Below are 16,109 nucleotides of genomic sequence, written 5' to 3'. Positions count from 1 at the left end.
TTATCATCTCTGTGCTGCAACCCACTACGTGCACTGGAGATTAATTAGTTAACAAAACACAGTTAACTCAAAGGGCTATTGTTAATTCTTTTTTTTTTTAATTTTTTTTTTAATTAAGATTTTATTTATTTATTCATGAGAGACAGAGAGAGGCAGAGACACAGGCAGAGGGAGAAGCAGGCTCCTTGCAGGAGCCCAATGTGGGACTCGATCCATGAACTGGGATCATGCCCTGAGCCAAAGGCAGACACTCCACTGCTGAGCCACCCCGGTGTCCCCAGAATAATTTCTGATACTGCTAAGTGCAGTGAGGAAAATGAAACTGAAGATGACAGAGCATGATCAAAAGCCAACCAAGGTACTGTTTTGCCTGGGAAGGGAAGCGACCTTTGAGAGGAAATCTGAATAAGGGTGGGAGGGATCTTTTTTAAAATTCTCACCCCTAAATGTTTACAAAGGTTACTTGTATTAAGTTGCTTACACATATATAGGATCCATATACATAGAATCTCTTTATATATAACCTCTTTATGTTTATGGTGCTAATACAACCAAACCTGAAGCCCACTAGACTTCTAATGGAAGGTAATGCATTTCCTTCTTGTTTGAACCACTTCTCATGAAAAACATTCCACCTGGTCATTGGATTTGGGAATCACTGACCCAACAGACATTCATTTAATTCCACTTTTCTACATCCAATTTTAGGGAAAAAATATTTGGAGGGAAAGGTAGGGGGAAGAATTTATGCAAGAGAAGTAGAAATGCAGTAGAGGGGGCTAGAGGACATTAAGCTCACTAATTTTTTTTTTTAATTTTTATTTATTTTATGATAGTCACACACAGAGAGAGAGAGGCAGAGACACAGGCAGAGGGAGAAGCAGGCTCCATGCACCAGGAGCCCGATGTGGGATTCGATCCCGGGTCTCCAGGATCGCGCCCTGGGCCAAAGGCAGGCGCCAAACCGCTGCGCCACCCAGGGATCCCAAGCTCACTAATTCTGAAATGGCTCTTGAAAGCAGGAAGAACCATCAACTAAGGACAACCAACAAAATCTAAATAAGAATGAGACTTTAAAGGATGTGAAGAAAACATGCATGGGGGGGAAATCATGAAATGTAAATGAAGTTGTAAAGATTCCTATTTATTTTTTAAGTATGCTCCACACCCAATGGGCGGCTTGAACCCACAATCCTGAGATCGAGTCACATGCTTCACCAACTGACCCAGTTAGGTGCCTCAAAAGATTGTTTTTTTTTTTAAGATTTTATTTATTTATTTGACAAGAGAACATAAGCAGGTGGAGAGGCAGAGAGGGTGAAGCAGACTCCCCTATGATCAGGGAGTCCAATGCAAGGCTCGATCCCAGAACCCTGGGATCATGCCCTGAGCTGAAGGCAGACACTAAGCTGACTGAGCCAACCAGACAACTCAAAAAAGATTCTTATTTTAAAATCAAGTATATGGGATCCCTGGGTGGCTTAGTGGTTTAGCGTCTGCCTTCGGCCCAGGGCATGATCCTGGAGTCCCGGGACGGAGTTCCGCATCAGGCTCCCTGTATGGAGCCTGCTTCTCCCTCTGCCTCTGCGTCTCTGCCTCTCTCTGTGTCTCTCCCTTTCTCTCTGTCTCTCATGAATAAATAAATAAAAATCTTTAAAAAATAAAATAAAGCATATGAGGAGCACCTGGGTGGCTCAGTCGGTTGAGCATCTATCTGCCTTTGGTTCAGGGCATGATCCCAGAGTCCTGGAATTAGGCCTAATGTCTGACTCCCTGCTCAGCAGGGAATCTGCTTCTCCCTCTCCCTAACCCCCTGCTTGTGCGCTCTGTCAAATAAATAAATAAAAATCTTTAAAAAAATAAAGTACATGAAAACCACTTTTAAAAAATTGGCTTTGACAATGTCTGGCTATACTTTTATCTTTAAAAAGCAAAATCATGATGAAGTAAGGCCAGTAAAGAGAGGAAGAAAAATATGATAGGAATTGCTTGAAAATAGGGCATATTAAGAGGTTTATTCATTACCTGCACAAATTAGCAACAACTTGTACAACTGGACCAGGTTACAATTAATTCATGGTAACACACAGTAACTTCACTTTGCCATAGATAAGAACACAGCTAAGTCTCCTCAACAGATGATTTTATTACCAAACCTATATTCTAGCTTTTATAACTGTTTCCCAACACCTTGTATAGTGTACCTCTAGGGCATTTATGAGTAACAATGTCCCTTAAAGCCGTTCAGAAAGTAGAAGTGAAAACCTTCTCATGGAGGAACATCAGCTTTTCTAAGCGAGTTCGTTTCAGTAGTGGGAGCCACTCCCAGTGGAATAACTCTACCACACGGTACCCAAGCTGATTCAATTGCCGCCTCTTCATATTGTGCAGTCCAAGCAGATCTCTGGAAGCATAGCAATATTGGTTTTTGTTTGTCAACTGAATGGCCAGCTTCACCTGTGGGGCCTGCATGCAGGCTAATCTGTCTGCCCCTAATCTGTCTGCCATACTGCAAGGGGAGCTCCCTAAATGTATGGCTGTCTTCTCTAATTCTCTTGCCCGTGGCTCAGTTTCTGACTCAGTTTCTCCCTGGGTAGGTTTTCTTGATTTTCCTTGGAGTAGCTGATTCATCAAATCATCTGTAAGGCTGACTCCCACATGCTTAAGCTTTAATGTGGCTTCTTCTTCAACTGGTATGGCTTCTCTGTTAAATGGCAATGGCTTCATGTTAACATCAAGCTGGACCTCTAAGTCAGAAGATCGGGTATGAGGCAAAATCATATGGTGTTTGATGTACTGAGACCCACCCAACATGGTCTCAAGTAAAAAGAGAGCTTCTAGGAATTCAGGCTTTGAGCACATATCCTTCCTTGCTAAATTCCACAGCATTTCTGACCCTTCTTGCTGAAGATGAGCACTAAGACGATTGCCTCTGTAATCTAGACACTCAGTGCCAACTATACCATCAAGAGTATACAGCTCCTTAGTGAGTTCAAACTTACTTCTCGCCTGAGCTAACTTGACGAACTCTGGACTCAAAGCGAAGTTGATGAGCTCAAATGGAAAGTACTCAGAAAATGCCAGGCCCAACAGGCAAGTGAGCAGGTGCTCTGGGTATCGATTGAACTCAGGCATCTTTCTGTGAATCTCATTTATCAGGGCAGAATAAAACTCTTCTGTATTGGGTGGCTTATAATTCAGAGTTCCAAATGACCACAGGATCTTGGCTATATCTTTACTTCGACAGTATGCCACCCTCGTAGGCAAAGAAGCAGCCACAGCATTCATTAGCCCTTCATCCAGGACACGTAGGGCTGAGCAAGCAAGAGTCAGATGCATGACACCCTGAACTCCAAGAAAAGGAATTCGTTGAGGAGCAATCTGGCCAAAATGCTTCATGAAATTTACGTGATCCACGTGCGTGAAACGGAACATTTTTAGAATATTCACTAAGGCATAATTACTCAGATGCTGCATGTCAGCACAAGCCAAGTCTCCAATTTTCCGCATGACATATTCAGAGAGACTACTACTTGATTTAAAGAATCCCAAACAGATTGTACCAATCTCCTCTAAATTGATCAAATCTATGTATTTGAGAACCAACGATTCCAATTTTTGCATGAGGTCTTGGGGTACCTGACGACTCTCACCTATAATATAAATTAAGTGAATCAGCTGGGACAAGGATAGCTCTTTCCAGTGTAAATTAAGATAACTAAAGAAGATTTTTAAAAACCGAGGTACTCTGCGGCCCAAGTAACGCCAGAGGTCAGCCACCAAGAGAAGTTGATCCACACTCATCTCCCACACCTTATTGCAAAATCTGGTTTCATACACACCTAGCATTGAATGGGATGGAGGGATTCCTAGGTTGACAAAGGCTTTCAAAATATTGATCAGATCTGGGACATCAAAGAGTTGTATATTTTTCACACTTAGCTGGCAGAGCAAAGCAAACCTGGTACTGGACAGCACAACATGATGCTGCTCTGCAGGCAGAGAGCTCAGCTTACAGAAATACTCAGCAATGACTTGAGGCTGGAGATTACCTTGATAAACTGTGACTTTGTGCAAAATTAATTCACCTTCTGAAACAGAAAGGGGCTGACAAGTCTCAGATCTGTTATAGCTGTGAAGCTGGTACTCTGGCCTTAGCTGTAGGAAACCTCGGGGGTCTTCAAAGGAATCAAAAATTTCTATATCCTCTTCAACAACTCCTGCAGCCCTGGGTGAGCCCGACTTTAACGTGCTGGCCTGAGAGGCAGGAGCCCTGCTGGTTTCCGAACCTGGGAGGGCACTGCTGGTTGTCAGAAGTCTCTGAGAAGAGGAAGTGCTATTAATGTTCTCAACTTTTTTGGCAGGATGGCAGAGGCTGCTGTGTTCTGGAGGGTCCTGTTCCGTCTGCCATGTGCAGCTTCCCACATTCCAGTATGTCACACTTTGGGTAGCACTGTAGGCAAAAGGGTTGCAAAACGCTTGATATCCTAAAGGTTTTAAGAACTTGAGGGTGGCTGCCATTCTGGCGTCAGTATGGATCATTCTGCCAGTCAGAACACAGTCCTCACAGGTCTGTCCAGGCAATTTCTTGTTTATATGGTGCTTGATTAGAGCTGGACGGGGAGGCGTTCCACAGAAACTGCCTGGAAATCTTCGGCATATCGCAAGAGCCATGGGTCACAAATGACTGGGCCAGAATTGGTGCCAGATACTGAAAAAAGGGTAGATGAAGAATAAGTGGCTTCCACCTATCACAGTACCAAAATGTACACATTATAAGAAATGGATTAAGCTACACTGCTCTCCACTCAAATAAGTGCCATGCTGGTGAATGGCCAAACCACAAGACAGCACACATCTAGGATAAACTCCCTCTCTTTGATATCAAGGTAGAAAGGGGCCCACTTGGAGAATAAGAAAGTCGGTAAAAGTTATTGTGCTAAAACCAAAAGTAGAAAGTGGGATCTGGTGTAAAAGTTTAATTAATTATACCCACGATAACCCTCCCTGTTCCTAAAGTATGAAGTTTTTGACTATGGGATTGTCTTCTGATGCTGCTCCTACACCTTCTAGAAGGTGCCTGTTCTCTCCAGGTAGCTTATCAGATACTGAATCACTACCACAGAGTAGTCAGGCAATTGGAATGTATACTCAAAAACGCATTTTGGTGGGAGAAGGCAGAAGGCGGATGTGCTCTGCTGTCAATTCACGGATGGGAAGCAAAAAGCATCTCAAAGTCGGGCTCACGGTTCAGGGAACACCAATTCACATGCCTGCCCTGCTGACGTGCAAGAGGAGCAGCACAGCTTTCCTCTGGAGGCGGCTGATGAGCAATGTCGCCAATGAGTCAGGTATTGACCACCCTGCTTCTGAGCTGTGCAGGACCCACTGTCCCCCACAGTAGAAACCATGAGAGGCTGTAACACTGACTCTGCTATACTCCTGCTTTCTCTAAAGGCTTTTAGTTTTCCTTCCACTTGAGAAATCCCAAAGCCTGACATGCAAAACCCAGTGAGCCCTGAGCTGCCACAATGTGGACCAGATGAGGTTGTTGCTACACATAATCCCTTGTAGGTTCTGAGGGTGCCACAGGGACTTTCAGAAATCCCTGCCTAACTCCCCTGGCAGCCCCTTCCCTCCAGAGCCCACAGGAGGAAAACCAGGTGGCCACAGGGCAGGCCAGTAGCTTTGTTCAGGTAGTCCAGCTATGTAGGCTTCTCTAGATGGCAGGAATGTATGCTCTAATTTCTTTGTAAACCAGAGCAGAATTCTATCACATTAAATCTTTATACACTAAATTCTTTACTGTGGACTATGGACCATTTTGTCTACTAAGTTTCAATCTATGGGCCCAGATACTACAGACCAGGTGTCATAAAACTATGGTTCAGGGGTCCAAATCCACCCCTCCACCTATTTTTTAGGTAAAGTTTTATCTGAAAATATCCAGGCCACACATTACATATTGTTTCTGCCTGCTTTCTCAGTACAAGAGCAGAACTGAGTAGCCATGAAAGAAAATATAATATTTACTATATGGCCCTTTACAGAAAAACTTTGCTATAAACCATTAAGTTTAGTCCTATGGATTCAGATAGCCAATCTTTTTTTTTTTTTTAAGATTTTATTTATTTATTTGAGAGACAGAGAGAGAGTGCCGGGCAGCAATAGAAAGAGTGAAAGAGCACAAGAGTGAGGAGAAGAGAGAGATGCAGGTTCCCCACTGAGCAGGGAGTCCGATGTAGGGCTCAATACCAGGACCTCATGACCTGAGCTGAAGGCACTTAACCGACAGCCACCCAGGTCCAGGTGCCCCCAGATGCCAACTTTTTAAAAATTAGAAAACATGAGGAAAATAGTACTAAAATAACTCTTCCTTTAATAGTTAGAGATAATTAAAGATTTTTGCCTCAACCAATATTGCACCACAGGTATGGTAGGAACAAAACAGAAGTAATGAAACTCTCCAGTTGATAGAATAGGGCTTTAAAAAAAAAAAATTATTTATTTATTCATGAGATTTATTTATTCATGAGATTCATGAGATGTGGGATTCGATCCAGGACCCCAGGATCATGCCCTGAGCTGAAGGCAGACACTCAACTGCTGAGCCACCCAGGCATCCCCCACTTAAAAAAAAAAAAAAAAAAGATTTTGTCTTTCTTTTTTTGGGGAGAGAGAAAAAGAGAGAGAACGTGAGTAGGGGGTGGGGCAGATGGGAGAGGGAAAGGCAGCGAATCTCTAGCAGGGTCTACACTGAGCGAGGAACCTGATGTGGGGCTCGATCTCACCACCTTAGCTGAAACCAAGAGTCCAAGACTTAACCAACTGAGCCATCAGGGTGCCGCGACAGAACAGGGGTTTTAAGAAGACCTGCTTTAGAACCTGGAATCTATATTTGGCTCAACACAATCTGCAACTAAAGCCTAAACTATTCAAATCTATATATATCTATCTCATCTTGGAAACAAGTTTGGAAAAACTGGAAGGAAAAAAAAATTTTTGTTTTTTTAACAAAATAACTGCTCTAAAGAAAAACTGGGACACCTGGCTGGCTCAATTGGTAGAATGTGTGACTCTTGATCTTGAGGGTTTTAAGTTTGAGCCCCACATTGGGTGTACATCACTTAAAAATAAAATCTTAAAAACAAACGAACAAACAAAAACCCTGAAAATAATCCAAATGTCCATCCGGAAGGAGGAGGCTTGGTTTACAAGATAAGCGTGTGGGAGGCATCAATATGAGAAAAAGTACATACAAACATTCATTGAAACAAAGAGAACACAAATGAGTGCCATCACCTAAAATACTTGTATAAAAGGAAAGTAACTATCTAGCTTTTTGGTGGAGAGACTTTCTGCTATATCTTTGATAAACTTTTTTCCCCTTTCAACTGGCATTGGAACTGTTAATAACAGAAAAGTAGGGATCCCTGGGTGGCGCAGCGGTTTGGCGCCTGCCTTTGGCCCAGGGCGCGATCCTGGAGACCCGGGATCTAATCTCACATTGGGCTCCCGGTGCATGGAGCCTGCTTCTCCCTCTGCCTGTGTCTCTGCCTCTCTCTCTCTCTCTCTCTGTGTGACTATCATAAATAATAAATAAAAATAAAAAAAAAAATAACAGAAAAGTATATGAATTAAACAAATATCTTTATAAATAACTTTAAAAGCACATTAAATAACTTAAATTACTTCAATAAATACTACCTAAGAGTACTTAATGAACTTATTGCGCATGGTCACCAGATGAACAAAAGAACCATTTCCTTGAACATCAATGTTTGAGTGGTACTGACTCTGTATTTTGAATTAATGTGGCTCTTTTTTGATTTGCAAAAATACAGGTTAAATTCCAAGATAGAAGAAACAACAGCCACAATTATCTTAGAGCCTTCTCTGTGCCAAGCCTACTATGCACATGTTAAATCTGCATTAGCTCCAATCCTCACAATCTCTGAAAGGTAGGTCTTATTTTTCTCTACATTGTGGATGAGGAAAAGGAACTTCACAAGACTAAGAAACCTGCTGAAGGGATCCCTGGGTGGCACAGCGGTTTGGCGCCTGCCTTTGGCCCAGGGCGCGATCCTGGAGACCCGGGATCGAATCCCACGTCGGGCTCCCGGTGCATGGAGCCTGCTTCTCCTTCTGCCTATGTCTCTGCCTCTCTCTCTCTCTCTCTCTCTGTGTGACTATCATAAATAAATAAAAATTAAAAAAAAAAAAAAAAAAAAGAAACCTGCTGAAGGCTACACAGCTAAAGGATGAAGTGGAGTTTGGTATCAAAGATTGTCTGATTCCAAAATCCACATTCCTGGTGTATAAGAAGAGGAGTGAGATTCCAGACAAAGAAGTAGGGAGGACCCTAAACAATCTACAGGATTTCCAGATACCAGGGAGCTGGAGGGTTAAAACTGAGTGAACTCAAAAGCCCCTTTCATCTCTAACACTGGCACCTCTGAGGTGTGCTCAGTGTTATTCAGTTCCAGACCACTGCAATAAAGTAATGGTCGCGATAAAGCGAGTCAAAGAATTTTCTGGTTTCCCAATGCATGGAAAAGTTATGTTTACACCATACTATAGTCTGTTACATGCGCAATAGCATTATATCTAAAACACAATATACGTATCTTAATTATAAAATACTTTATTGCTACAAAATGCTAACCATCATCTGAGCTTTCAGCAAGTCATAATCACTGATCACAGACCACCCTAACAAACACAATAGTAACAAAAACATGTGAAATATTCTAAGAATTACTAAAATGTGACACAAAGATAAGTGTGGTCGGAAATGCTGTCGGAAGAATGGTACCAACAGGCTTGTTTGACACAGGGTTGCCTCAAATCTTCAATCTGTAAAAAACATGCTCTCTGTGAAGTACAATAAAGTGCAAAATGGGGCAGCCCGGGTGGCTCAGCGGTTTAGTGCCACCTTGGGTCCAGGGCCTGATCCTGGAGACCCGGGATCGAGTCCCATGACAGGCTCCCTGCACGGAGCCTGCTTCTCCCTCTGCCTGTGTCTGTGTCTGTGCCTTCTCTCTCTCTCTCTCTCTCTCATGCATAAATAAATAAAATCTTAAAAAAAAAAAGTGCAAAATGAGCTATGTCTATAGTCTAAGACTTGAGCTATCACTACAGCTAGTTTATAGTACTCACAAAAAAGAACAAAGAGAAGACAAAAAAGACCGAAATCTACAGGAAGGCTGGAAGATATTCCATCATCAAGGTAAGGAGATGTACCATAACTGAAGACCTAGACGTTGGCAGGAAACATAAGGGCTCCTGAATTTAGGGTTCAACTGAGCAGGAGAGAAGCAAGGAAACCCCAGGATACTGAAAATCCCAAGACTAGAACTGTGAGCAGACATAGAGAACAACCAGTTCATGCCAGAGGAAGTAAATATTACCAAAGAGGGGAGATGTATACTTCTGAGGAATAATCTGGGGACAGACAAGCAATAGGTAAACAAAAAACCAAGCCCATAACAGTGACAAAAATTATTAACTTCAGGAAAACAAAAAAGTTGTATAAGAAGAAAATGTTATATTATACTCCCTGCTCAGCTATGAATATTTACATAATTTATAGATACAAACCTTGAATATCAGCTTAATTTAAAAGTTTGAGCAAACTGGGACGCCTGGGTGGCTCAGTGGTTGAGCATCTGCTTTTGGCCCACGGCGTGATCCTAGAGTACCAGGATCGAGTCCTGCATCCGGCTCCCTCACAGTGCCTGCTTCTCCTTCTGCCTGTGTCTCTGCCTCTCTCTCTGTGTGTGTCTCTCATGAATAAATAAATAAAATCTTAAAAAAAAAAAGTTTGAGCAAATTATATATGGAGGATGCAGGGAGAGGAAGAGGAATAGAGGAGGTTGGGTAGGGACACAAGAGACCCAGAGTCTCAAAGCCCATAATAAAGTCGCCAAAGATTTTATAGACACAGATATCTCCTAGAAACCAAGAAACAGCAACACAAATATATTATTCATAAATATACTGATAAATGCCAAAAGAAGCCAAGAGTTGAAAGTGCCTCCACAGAATAAAAATTGAAGGAAAATGGGGATCCCTGGGTGGCGCAGCAGTTTAGCGCCTGCCTTTCGCCCAGGGCGCGATCCTGGAGACCTGGGATTGAATCCCACGTCGGGCTCCCAGGGCATGGAGCCTGCTTCTCCCTCTGCCTATGTCTCTGCCCCTCTCTCTCTCTCTCTCTGTGTGACTATCATAAATAAATTTAAAAAAAAATTGAAGGAAAAATAAAGAGAATTAATATTTAGTGTCATAGGGCAGCCCAGGTGGCTCAGCAGTTTAGCACTGCCTTCAGTCCAGGGCGTGATCCTGGAGACCCGGGATCGAGTCCCACATCAGGCTCCTGGCATGGAGCCTGCTTCTCCCTCTGCCTGTGTCTCTGCCTCTCTCTCTCTCTCTCTCTCTGTCTCTCATGAATGAATAAATAAAATATTTTAAAAAATATTTAGGGGATCCCTGGGTGGCGCAGCGGTTTAGCGCCTGCCTTTGGCTCAGGGCGCGATCCTGGAGACCCGGGATCGAATCCCACGTCAGGCTCCCGGTGTATGGAGCCTGCTTCTCCCTCTGCCTATGTCTCTGCCTCTCTCGCTCTCTCTGTGTGTGACTATCATAAATAAATAAAAATTTAAAAAAAAAAAAAAATAAAAATAAAATAAAAAAATAAAAATAAAAAAGATTTAGTGTCATAAATCCCATAAAACTATTGGACTGTGTAAACCACGTCCAAGTTTGACAAAAATTAAGTTTGTGCATGCACTAACAAGAAATTAAGGTATTCTTCAAGACAATCAGTAAAGAAAGTAACCTTAAGTTTCAAGGAATATGTTGAAGTTTTTCTAGTCAAAGCAATTCCTACTCTCTACAGAACTTCCTTAAGGATGCCCAGTAACAGAAATGATGACAAAATAAAGAATCGTAGAGGTATGCAGAGCCAACTGCAAATGGCAAGTAGGAGCTACTTACTTTTTCACCATGCAACTTTTAGCATAACTGTATAGACACCATATCTACATATATAGGTCTGAAATATAACCACTTCAGAAGTCTAGTCTTGAGTACTGTGGAGAAGGAAAGGAAAGAAACAAAGGGAAGATACAGAACCAATAAAGCAGTACGGTAAGGAGGAAAGGCACTGCAAAGGAAAGGCTGCCAGGATATGTTTGTCCAGATAGAGAATAGCTGAGAGAGTTAGTTCCTCCCTACTTAAGGACTCCCAGAGAATCCATAAGAAAGCTGGAAAGGGAATACTATGAGATGCCCAATCAGTAACTCCTGATACCATCTCTAGAGGTTCAAAGACATATGACATCAGCACAAAGCTCCTTTCCTAGTTTAAGTGTATAAACTTAACTACATGTATATCCTATTCCCCATCTCTCTTTAGGGGGTCTAACAAACCAGCATGGAGCCTCAGAGACCCCTGGCACTGCCTAACCACCCTGAATGATGTTATTTCACAGGAATGAGGACTCTTACCTTTCCACCTTCCAGATACAGGTCTGAGCAAAGCCGAATAGCTTCGTTTAAACTATAGTCCAGAAGTTAGAGGAAGGGAGCCAGATGGTGAAAGACAGCCATGCTAACTGTAGATTAAGTATATGACACTCTCAGCATATTCAATTCACCAGTTACTGGATCTCCTCTCTTAATTCTGATTTATCTTTTTGCTAGAAAGGTTTAACCCCCTTATGTCCTGATAAATTGCCACAAATAAATGGATACTTCAAACTCTAATCTTGTCTTAGCAAATAATTTGTTGAGCAATCCTGAGAATTGAAAAAAACAAAAAATTAAATTTCTCTAGGTGTTGAGAGTTTGCAAAGCTTTAATGCCCCTGATGAGGGCTTAGCGACTGACCTAAGAACCCTTAGCTGTTAATACAAATGCCAACTGGGCTAAACTCTTCCGTGCTTCGGTTTCCAAACAGAAGCAGAGCCTACAAGTGAGGGATCTACTAATACTATGAAGGTCAAACACTAGTGCTATGGTAAGGTGTTCAGGTCAAGATAAGTATCACCCAGAGTTAAGCCAAATCAAAACCAAGTCTAATAGCCCATCCTCTCCACTTCGTTCAAGTTAACATTCTTTTTTTTTTTTTTAAAGAGAGGGAGAGAGAGAATCTTAGGCTCAATGCCCAGCACAGAGCTCAAACCCGGCTGGATCTCACAACCCTAAGATCATGAACTGAGCCACCCAGGCACCCTCTAGTTTCCATTCTTATTGGAGAAAACAGCACATTACAATTACTTGTGAAATATTTTCAGTTTATATACAGATAGCCCTCTCCTACCCTTTTTTAAGACTCCGCTATTCCTCTATCAGAATGGCAAGAAGGGTCTGGCTAGATACAGTCTGATAAGACCCCACAAATGATTCTGTTAGAGGCACTACCCTGAAAGGATTCATAACAATCTGTCTTTAGGAAATCTCTGGGTTTAACAATATAGAGCAGGGATCCCTGGGTGGCGCAGCGGTTTGGTGCCTGCCTTTGGCCCAGGGTGTGATCCTGGAGACTCGGGATCGAATCCCATGTCGGGCTCCCGGTGCATGGAGCCTGCTTCTCCCTCTGCCTATATCTCTGTCTCTCTCTCTCTCTCTGTGTGTGTGACTATCATAAATAAATAAAAAAATTAAAAAAAAAAAACAATATAGAGCAGACACTCATGTCCTCTCAGCCCATGTGAGTGAAACTAAAGGAATGACCAAAGAGAAATATCTGCACCCAAAGTTATGTCAACTGGTCAACTCAACCAAATTCTTGGTTTTTATCTATTCTAGGTTTGCAAGGCTGCACAGTATAGTTTCTCAGACAGTTGAAGGGAAAACTTCAGAATGCTCTGATATCAAAGGTGGCATACTTGCATGACAAATAACAAGACCCTGTTGGGAATCAGAAAAGTAAACCAATGAATGGGGAAGAAAGTGCTACTGTCAAATAAACTAGGCCTGCACAACTGCCGAAAGCCTCACTTTCTCCATTGTATTATGCAACACTGAGTCTTCAGACTGTATTATGGTCTACTAGGCATCAGTGAATTCATCCCAAAGCTTGCCTGAGGCCATTCAGAGCACTGAGTTGTAAAATCTAGCTCTGGAAAAGCAGCTGTTCTTACTACTCACAAAGTGTGAGCAAAGTGCAGAAAACAGGAATTTACATTCCAGCTGCAACGAATGACTTGAAAGCACAGAACACCAGCCACACTGGTGCTAAAGCCCTTGGCTACCCAGCTCAATAGGATGAAGCACTGGCCCACGGTTTACAGTGAGCGAGCAATGAAGCATGGCCTAAGGAAGTGGATGAGTAACTGGTGTAACGAGGGCCCAAAGCTCCCTGAGTCAGGACAGAAGAGCTGTGTCATGATTTGTACAGAAAGAGAAAGGGCAATTATTTTTATCTCTGGAGGAAAAAAGCGAGGAAGACATCAATAATACCCTCAGGTTTGTGCAACTAGAAACCATCTGTTAAAAATGGGGAATAGGTATACATCGTATTGATATTTACTGAAGACTCAGGTTGACCCGGTACTAAGCAAAATAATGTAGAATTTGCTACTCAAACTGGCCTGCGGACCAGCGGCATCATCCTCACCTGGAAGCGCTGGTCAGGAATGCAAAATCTCGGGCTCTGCCACAGGCCTACCACCTCAATCTCCAGATCCCCAAGTTAGCACGCACGTGAAAGTGTAATGACAAGTGCGACAAAAAACCTCACTGCATTCCCCCCAACGGCCCTATGAGACAGGCAGTTATTATCTCCGTCTCCCAGAGGGAAAAGTCAAGGTTCAGACGAACCGTGTGCCCAAGGTCACAGGACTCTGGAGGGGCGGGGTCGCCGAGATACAGCCCGAAGCGTGCCTGCCAGCGGGGTCCGCGGCCAGGCCCGGAAGCGAGCAGCCGGCCTCGGCGCGCGCCCGACCCTGCGCCGCCCAGGACGGGAGAGGCGGACCGAGGCCCAGGTGGGCAGAGAGCAGCCGCCGCGACCTCCTACCCGGCCGCCGCCACTCACCTGAGCCTGGCGAACGCGGGCGCCGCAACACCAAACCCCGGACCCCGCGGGCTGCCGCGCCACCACGACTCCTCCAGCAACACCCGGACCTCACCGCCCCACTTCCGGCCAATTGCCCGCTACTTCCGCCTGCCGCGCTAGGGACGGGTGCGGCCGAGGCTCAAAAGACCCTATCAGCGTTTTCCAAGGACGTTTTCCAGCGGAGGACGTTGTTGAGAGAACTGGGAAATCTAGGACCTGCGGAGGGGAAACAGCGCCGTGGATGGACCGCTCTGGAAGTCGCTGAATAGCCTAGACAACCGGTTCGAATCCCAGACCACCACTCAAGGTTTTATAGCCTTGGAGAAATCACATCAACTGTCTAAGCCGAGTTTCTCAACTGTATGGTGAGGGTAATCACGCATCTACAAGATATACGCCAATCAAGTGCTCTCAGGAGAAGAGTTAGTGATGGATAGCCGAGCCTGTTAGGAGAAATGGATGTGAGGAGCTGGAGCTGGAGGAGGCCTGTGCGCCAAGGTCATCCTTCCCCTCCCTTGTAGAGGGACTCCCACCTGAGCTGCTATCAGCAACTAGGCAAGAAAGAGACGCCCCAGGAGGGCTTGGTCCTGGACCGCTGTTCTGGGGAAACGAGCACTGCTGTATGGTGTTTGTCATACCTTCTCAGTGCCTCGGTTGCTGGTGCACCTATCCTAAGTGCTGTGAAGGAGACTTGAGAACTGACATTCCCTCCAGGGCCTTATCTTGTCGGGAGACAAAAACCAACGCAGGGAGGACACTTAACTGTAAGAAGGGGCAAGCCTGGGTCCCACTTTGCCTGGTCCTCTCACTTAGGCCAGAGCAAATATTCCTAGTTGCTGACTATGACTTTGCCATTAGAACCCAGAGAGAAAAAAAAAAAAAAAAAAAAGAACCCAGAGAGAGGGCAGCCCCGGTGGCGCAGCGGTTTAGCGCCGCCTGCAGCTCAGGGCGTGATCCTGGAGACCCTGGATCGAGTCCCAAGTCGGGCTCTCTGCATGGAGCCTGCTTCTCCCTCTGCCTGTGTCTCTGCCTCTCTCTCTCTCTGCATCTCCATGAATAAGTAAATAAAAAACTTAAAAAAAAAAAAAAAAAAAAAAAACAGAGAGAGCAGGGGGTCTATCCCCCAGGGAGTAAGCCACATTGCTCCTAGACATCCATGACAATCCCATTCTTCTTTGCCAAATATTCAATTTCCCAGCCTCCCTTGAAGTGAGAAGAGGATGCAACTCAGGTCTGGCCAACAACACTTAAAGGGAAACATACTGGCAGGATCGTGGGAAAGCTTTTACTTTTGTGATAAAGTGGTCCTGCCTGAATCCCTTCCTGGAGCTGTGGCAGCCATCTTGTGGCATGGAGGGAACTACTTGCTAAGGATGGGAGAGTGGGAGAATGAAGTCTTAGGTCCTTGGTGAACCAATACCTCTGATGGGATGCTTGTGACCACAATTGTCAGGTGGGGAAAAATAAACCACTCTTTAGGGTCTTGTAAATCAGGTTACCTGTAATGGGGTGCATTCTTGAGCAGGGGGCTTTGTAAAGAAGACAGGCAATTATCATAAAGGACAACACCTCTCAAGAACAGCTCCCTGCTCACAGCACTCTTGGGTCCATTCCACCTTTGGGGCTTCACCAATAATTACAACCTCGTTCTCAACCTTCAGGTTTTTGTCTTTTGCCCTCGAATACTGGCCAATTGCTTTAAGGTGGCTCAGGACGCCATATCTAGCTTTCCTGCACCACCTGCCTGCCTCTCATCCTGCAGCCTGCGGTCCAGATGCTAGATTGGAACTGCCTTGAAACCCTCAGGGTGACGATCTGAGCTGAAGAGAAAGCCCCATCGGGCAGAAACTTGGAACCACGACTCCTCCTGGGCAACAGAGGAGCTTGGGCTTTGGGCCAATCTTCTTGCATGGCCCAGTGAGCAACTCTGGTCTCATGCCTCCTCTGGGAAATGTTTACTCCAGCTTTGCCCTCCACCCCACCCCCACCTCACCCAGGCTTCACCTCCCAAGCCTGCAAAGACCCAAGCAGGCCAAAGAATGCCACTCAA

At 44.3% G+C, this 16,109-nt stretch overlaps 2 protein-coding genes across 9 annotated transcripts in view; both read right to left on the bottom strand.

Annotated features, from left to right (window-relative positions):
• UBOX5 (U-box domain containing 5) overlaps positions 1–14,168 on the bottom strand; it is a 42,238-nt gene extending 28,070 nt beyond the window's left edge. For 3 of the 5 annotated variants that reach the window (XM_072800266.1, XM_072800269.1, XM_072800270.1), the window contains exon 1: positions 14,039–14,168. The gene's annotated coding sequence lies outside the window, so the exon portion shown is untranslated. Of the gene's footprint in view, positions 1–13,621; positions 13,758–14,038 lie in introns of those variants that run through there. The other 2 variants (XM_072800267.1, XM_072800268.1) reach the window with 2 other exon arrangements.
• Positions 1,997–14,168, bottom strand: FASTKD5 (FAST kinase domains 5). 4 transcript variants are annotated; one of them, XM_072800257.1, is made up of 3 exons: positions 14,039–14,147; positions 11,509–11,615; positions 1,997–4,711 (listed from the first exon to the last, which is right to left on the bottom strand). In XM_072800257.1, the coding sequence occupies exon 3, from the start codon at positions 4,672–4,674 to the stop codon at positions 2,245–2,247; it is 2,430 nt and encodes an 809-aa protein (XP_072656358.1). In that variant the 5' UTR covers positions 4,675–4,711; positions 11,509–11,615; positions 14,039–14,147; the 3' UTR covers positions 1,997–2,244. The 4 variants fall into 4 exon arrangements, with proteins under 4 accessions (XP_072656358.1, XP_072656360.1, XP_072656357.1 ...); XM_072800259.1 differs by lacking the exon at positions 14,039–14,147 and adding an exon at positions 13,622–13,757; XM_072800256.1 differs by lacking the exon at positions 11,509–11,615 and having other exon boundaries at positions 14,039–14,168.
• Positions 14,169–16,109: the final 1,941 nt, after the last annotated feature.

This window comes from Canis lupus, chromosome 26 (genome assembly GCF_048164855.1).
Source record: "Canis lupus baileyi chromosome 26, mCanLup2.hap1, whole genome shotgun sequence".
NCBI lineage: Eukaryota > Metazoa > Chordata > Mammalia > Carnivora > Canidae > Canis > Canis lupus.
This window is presented reverse-complemented; position numbering and strand designations above follow the sequence as displayed.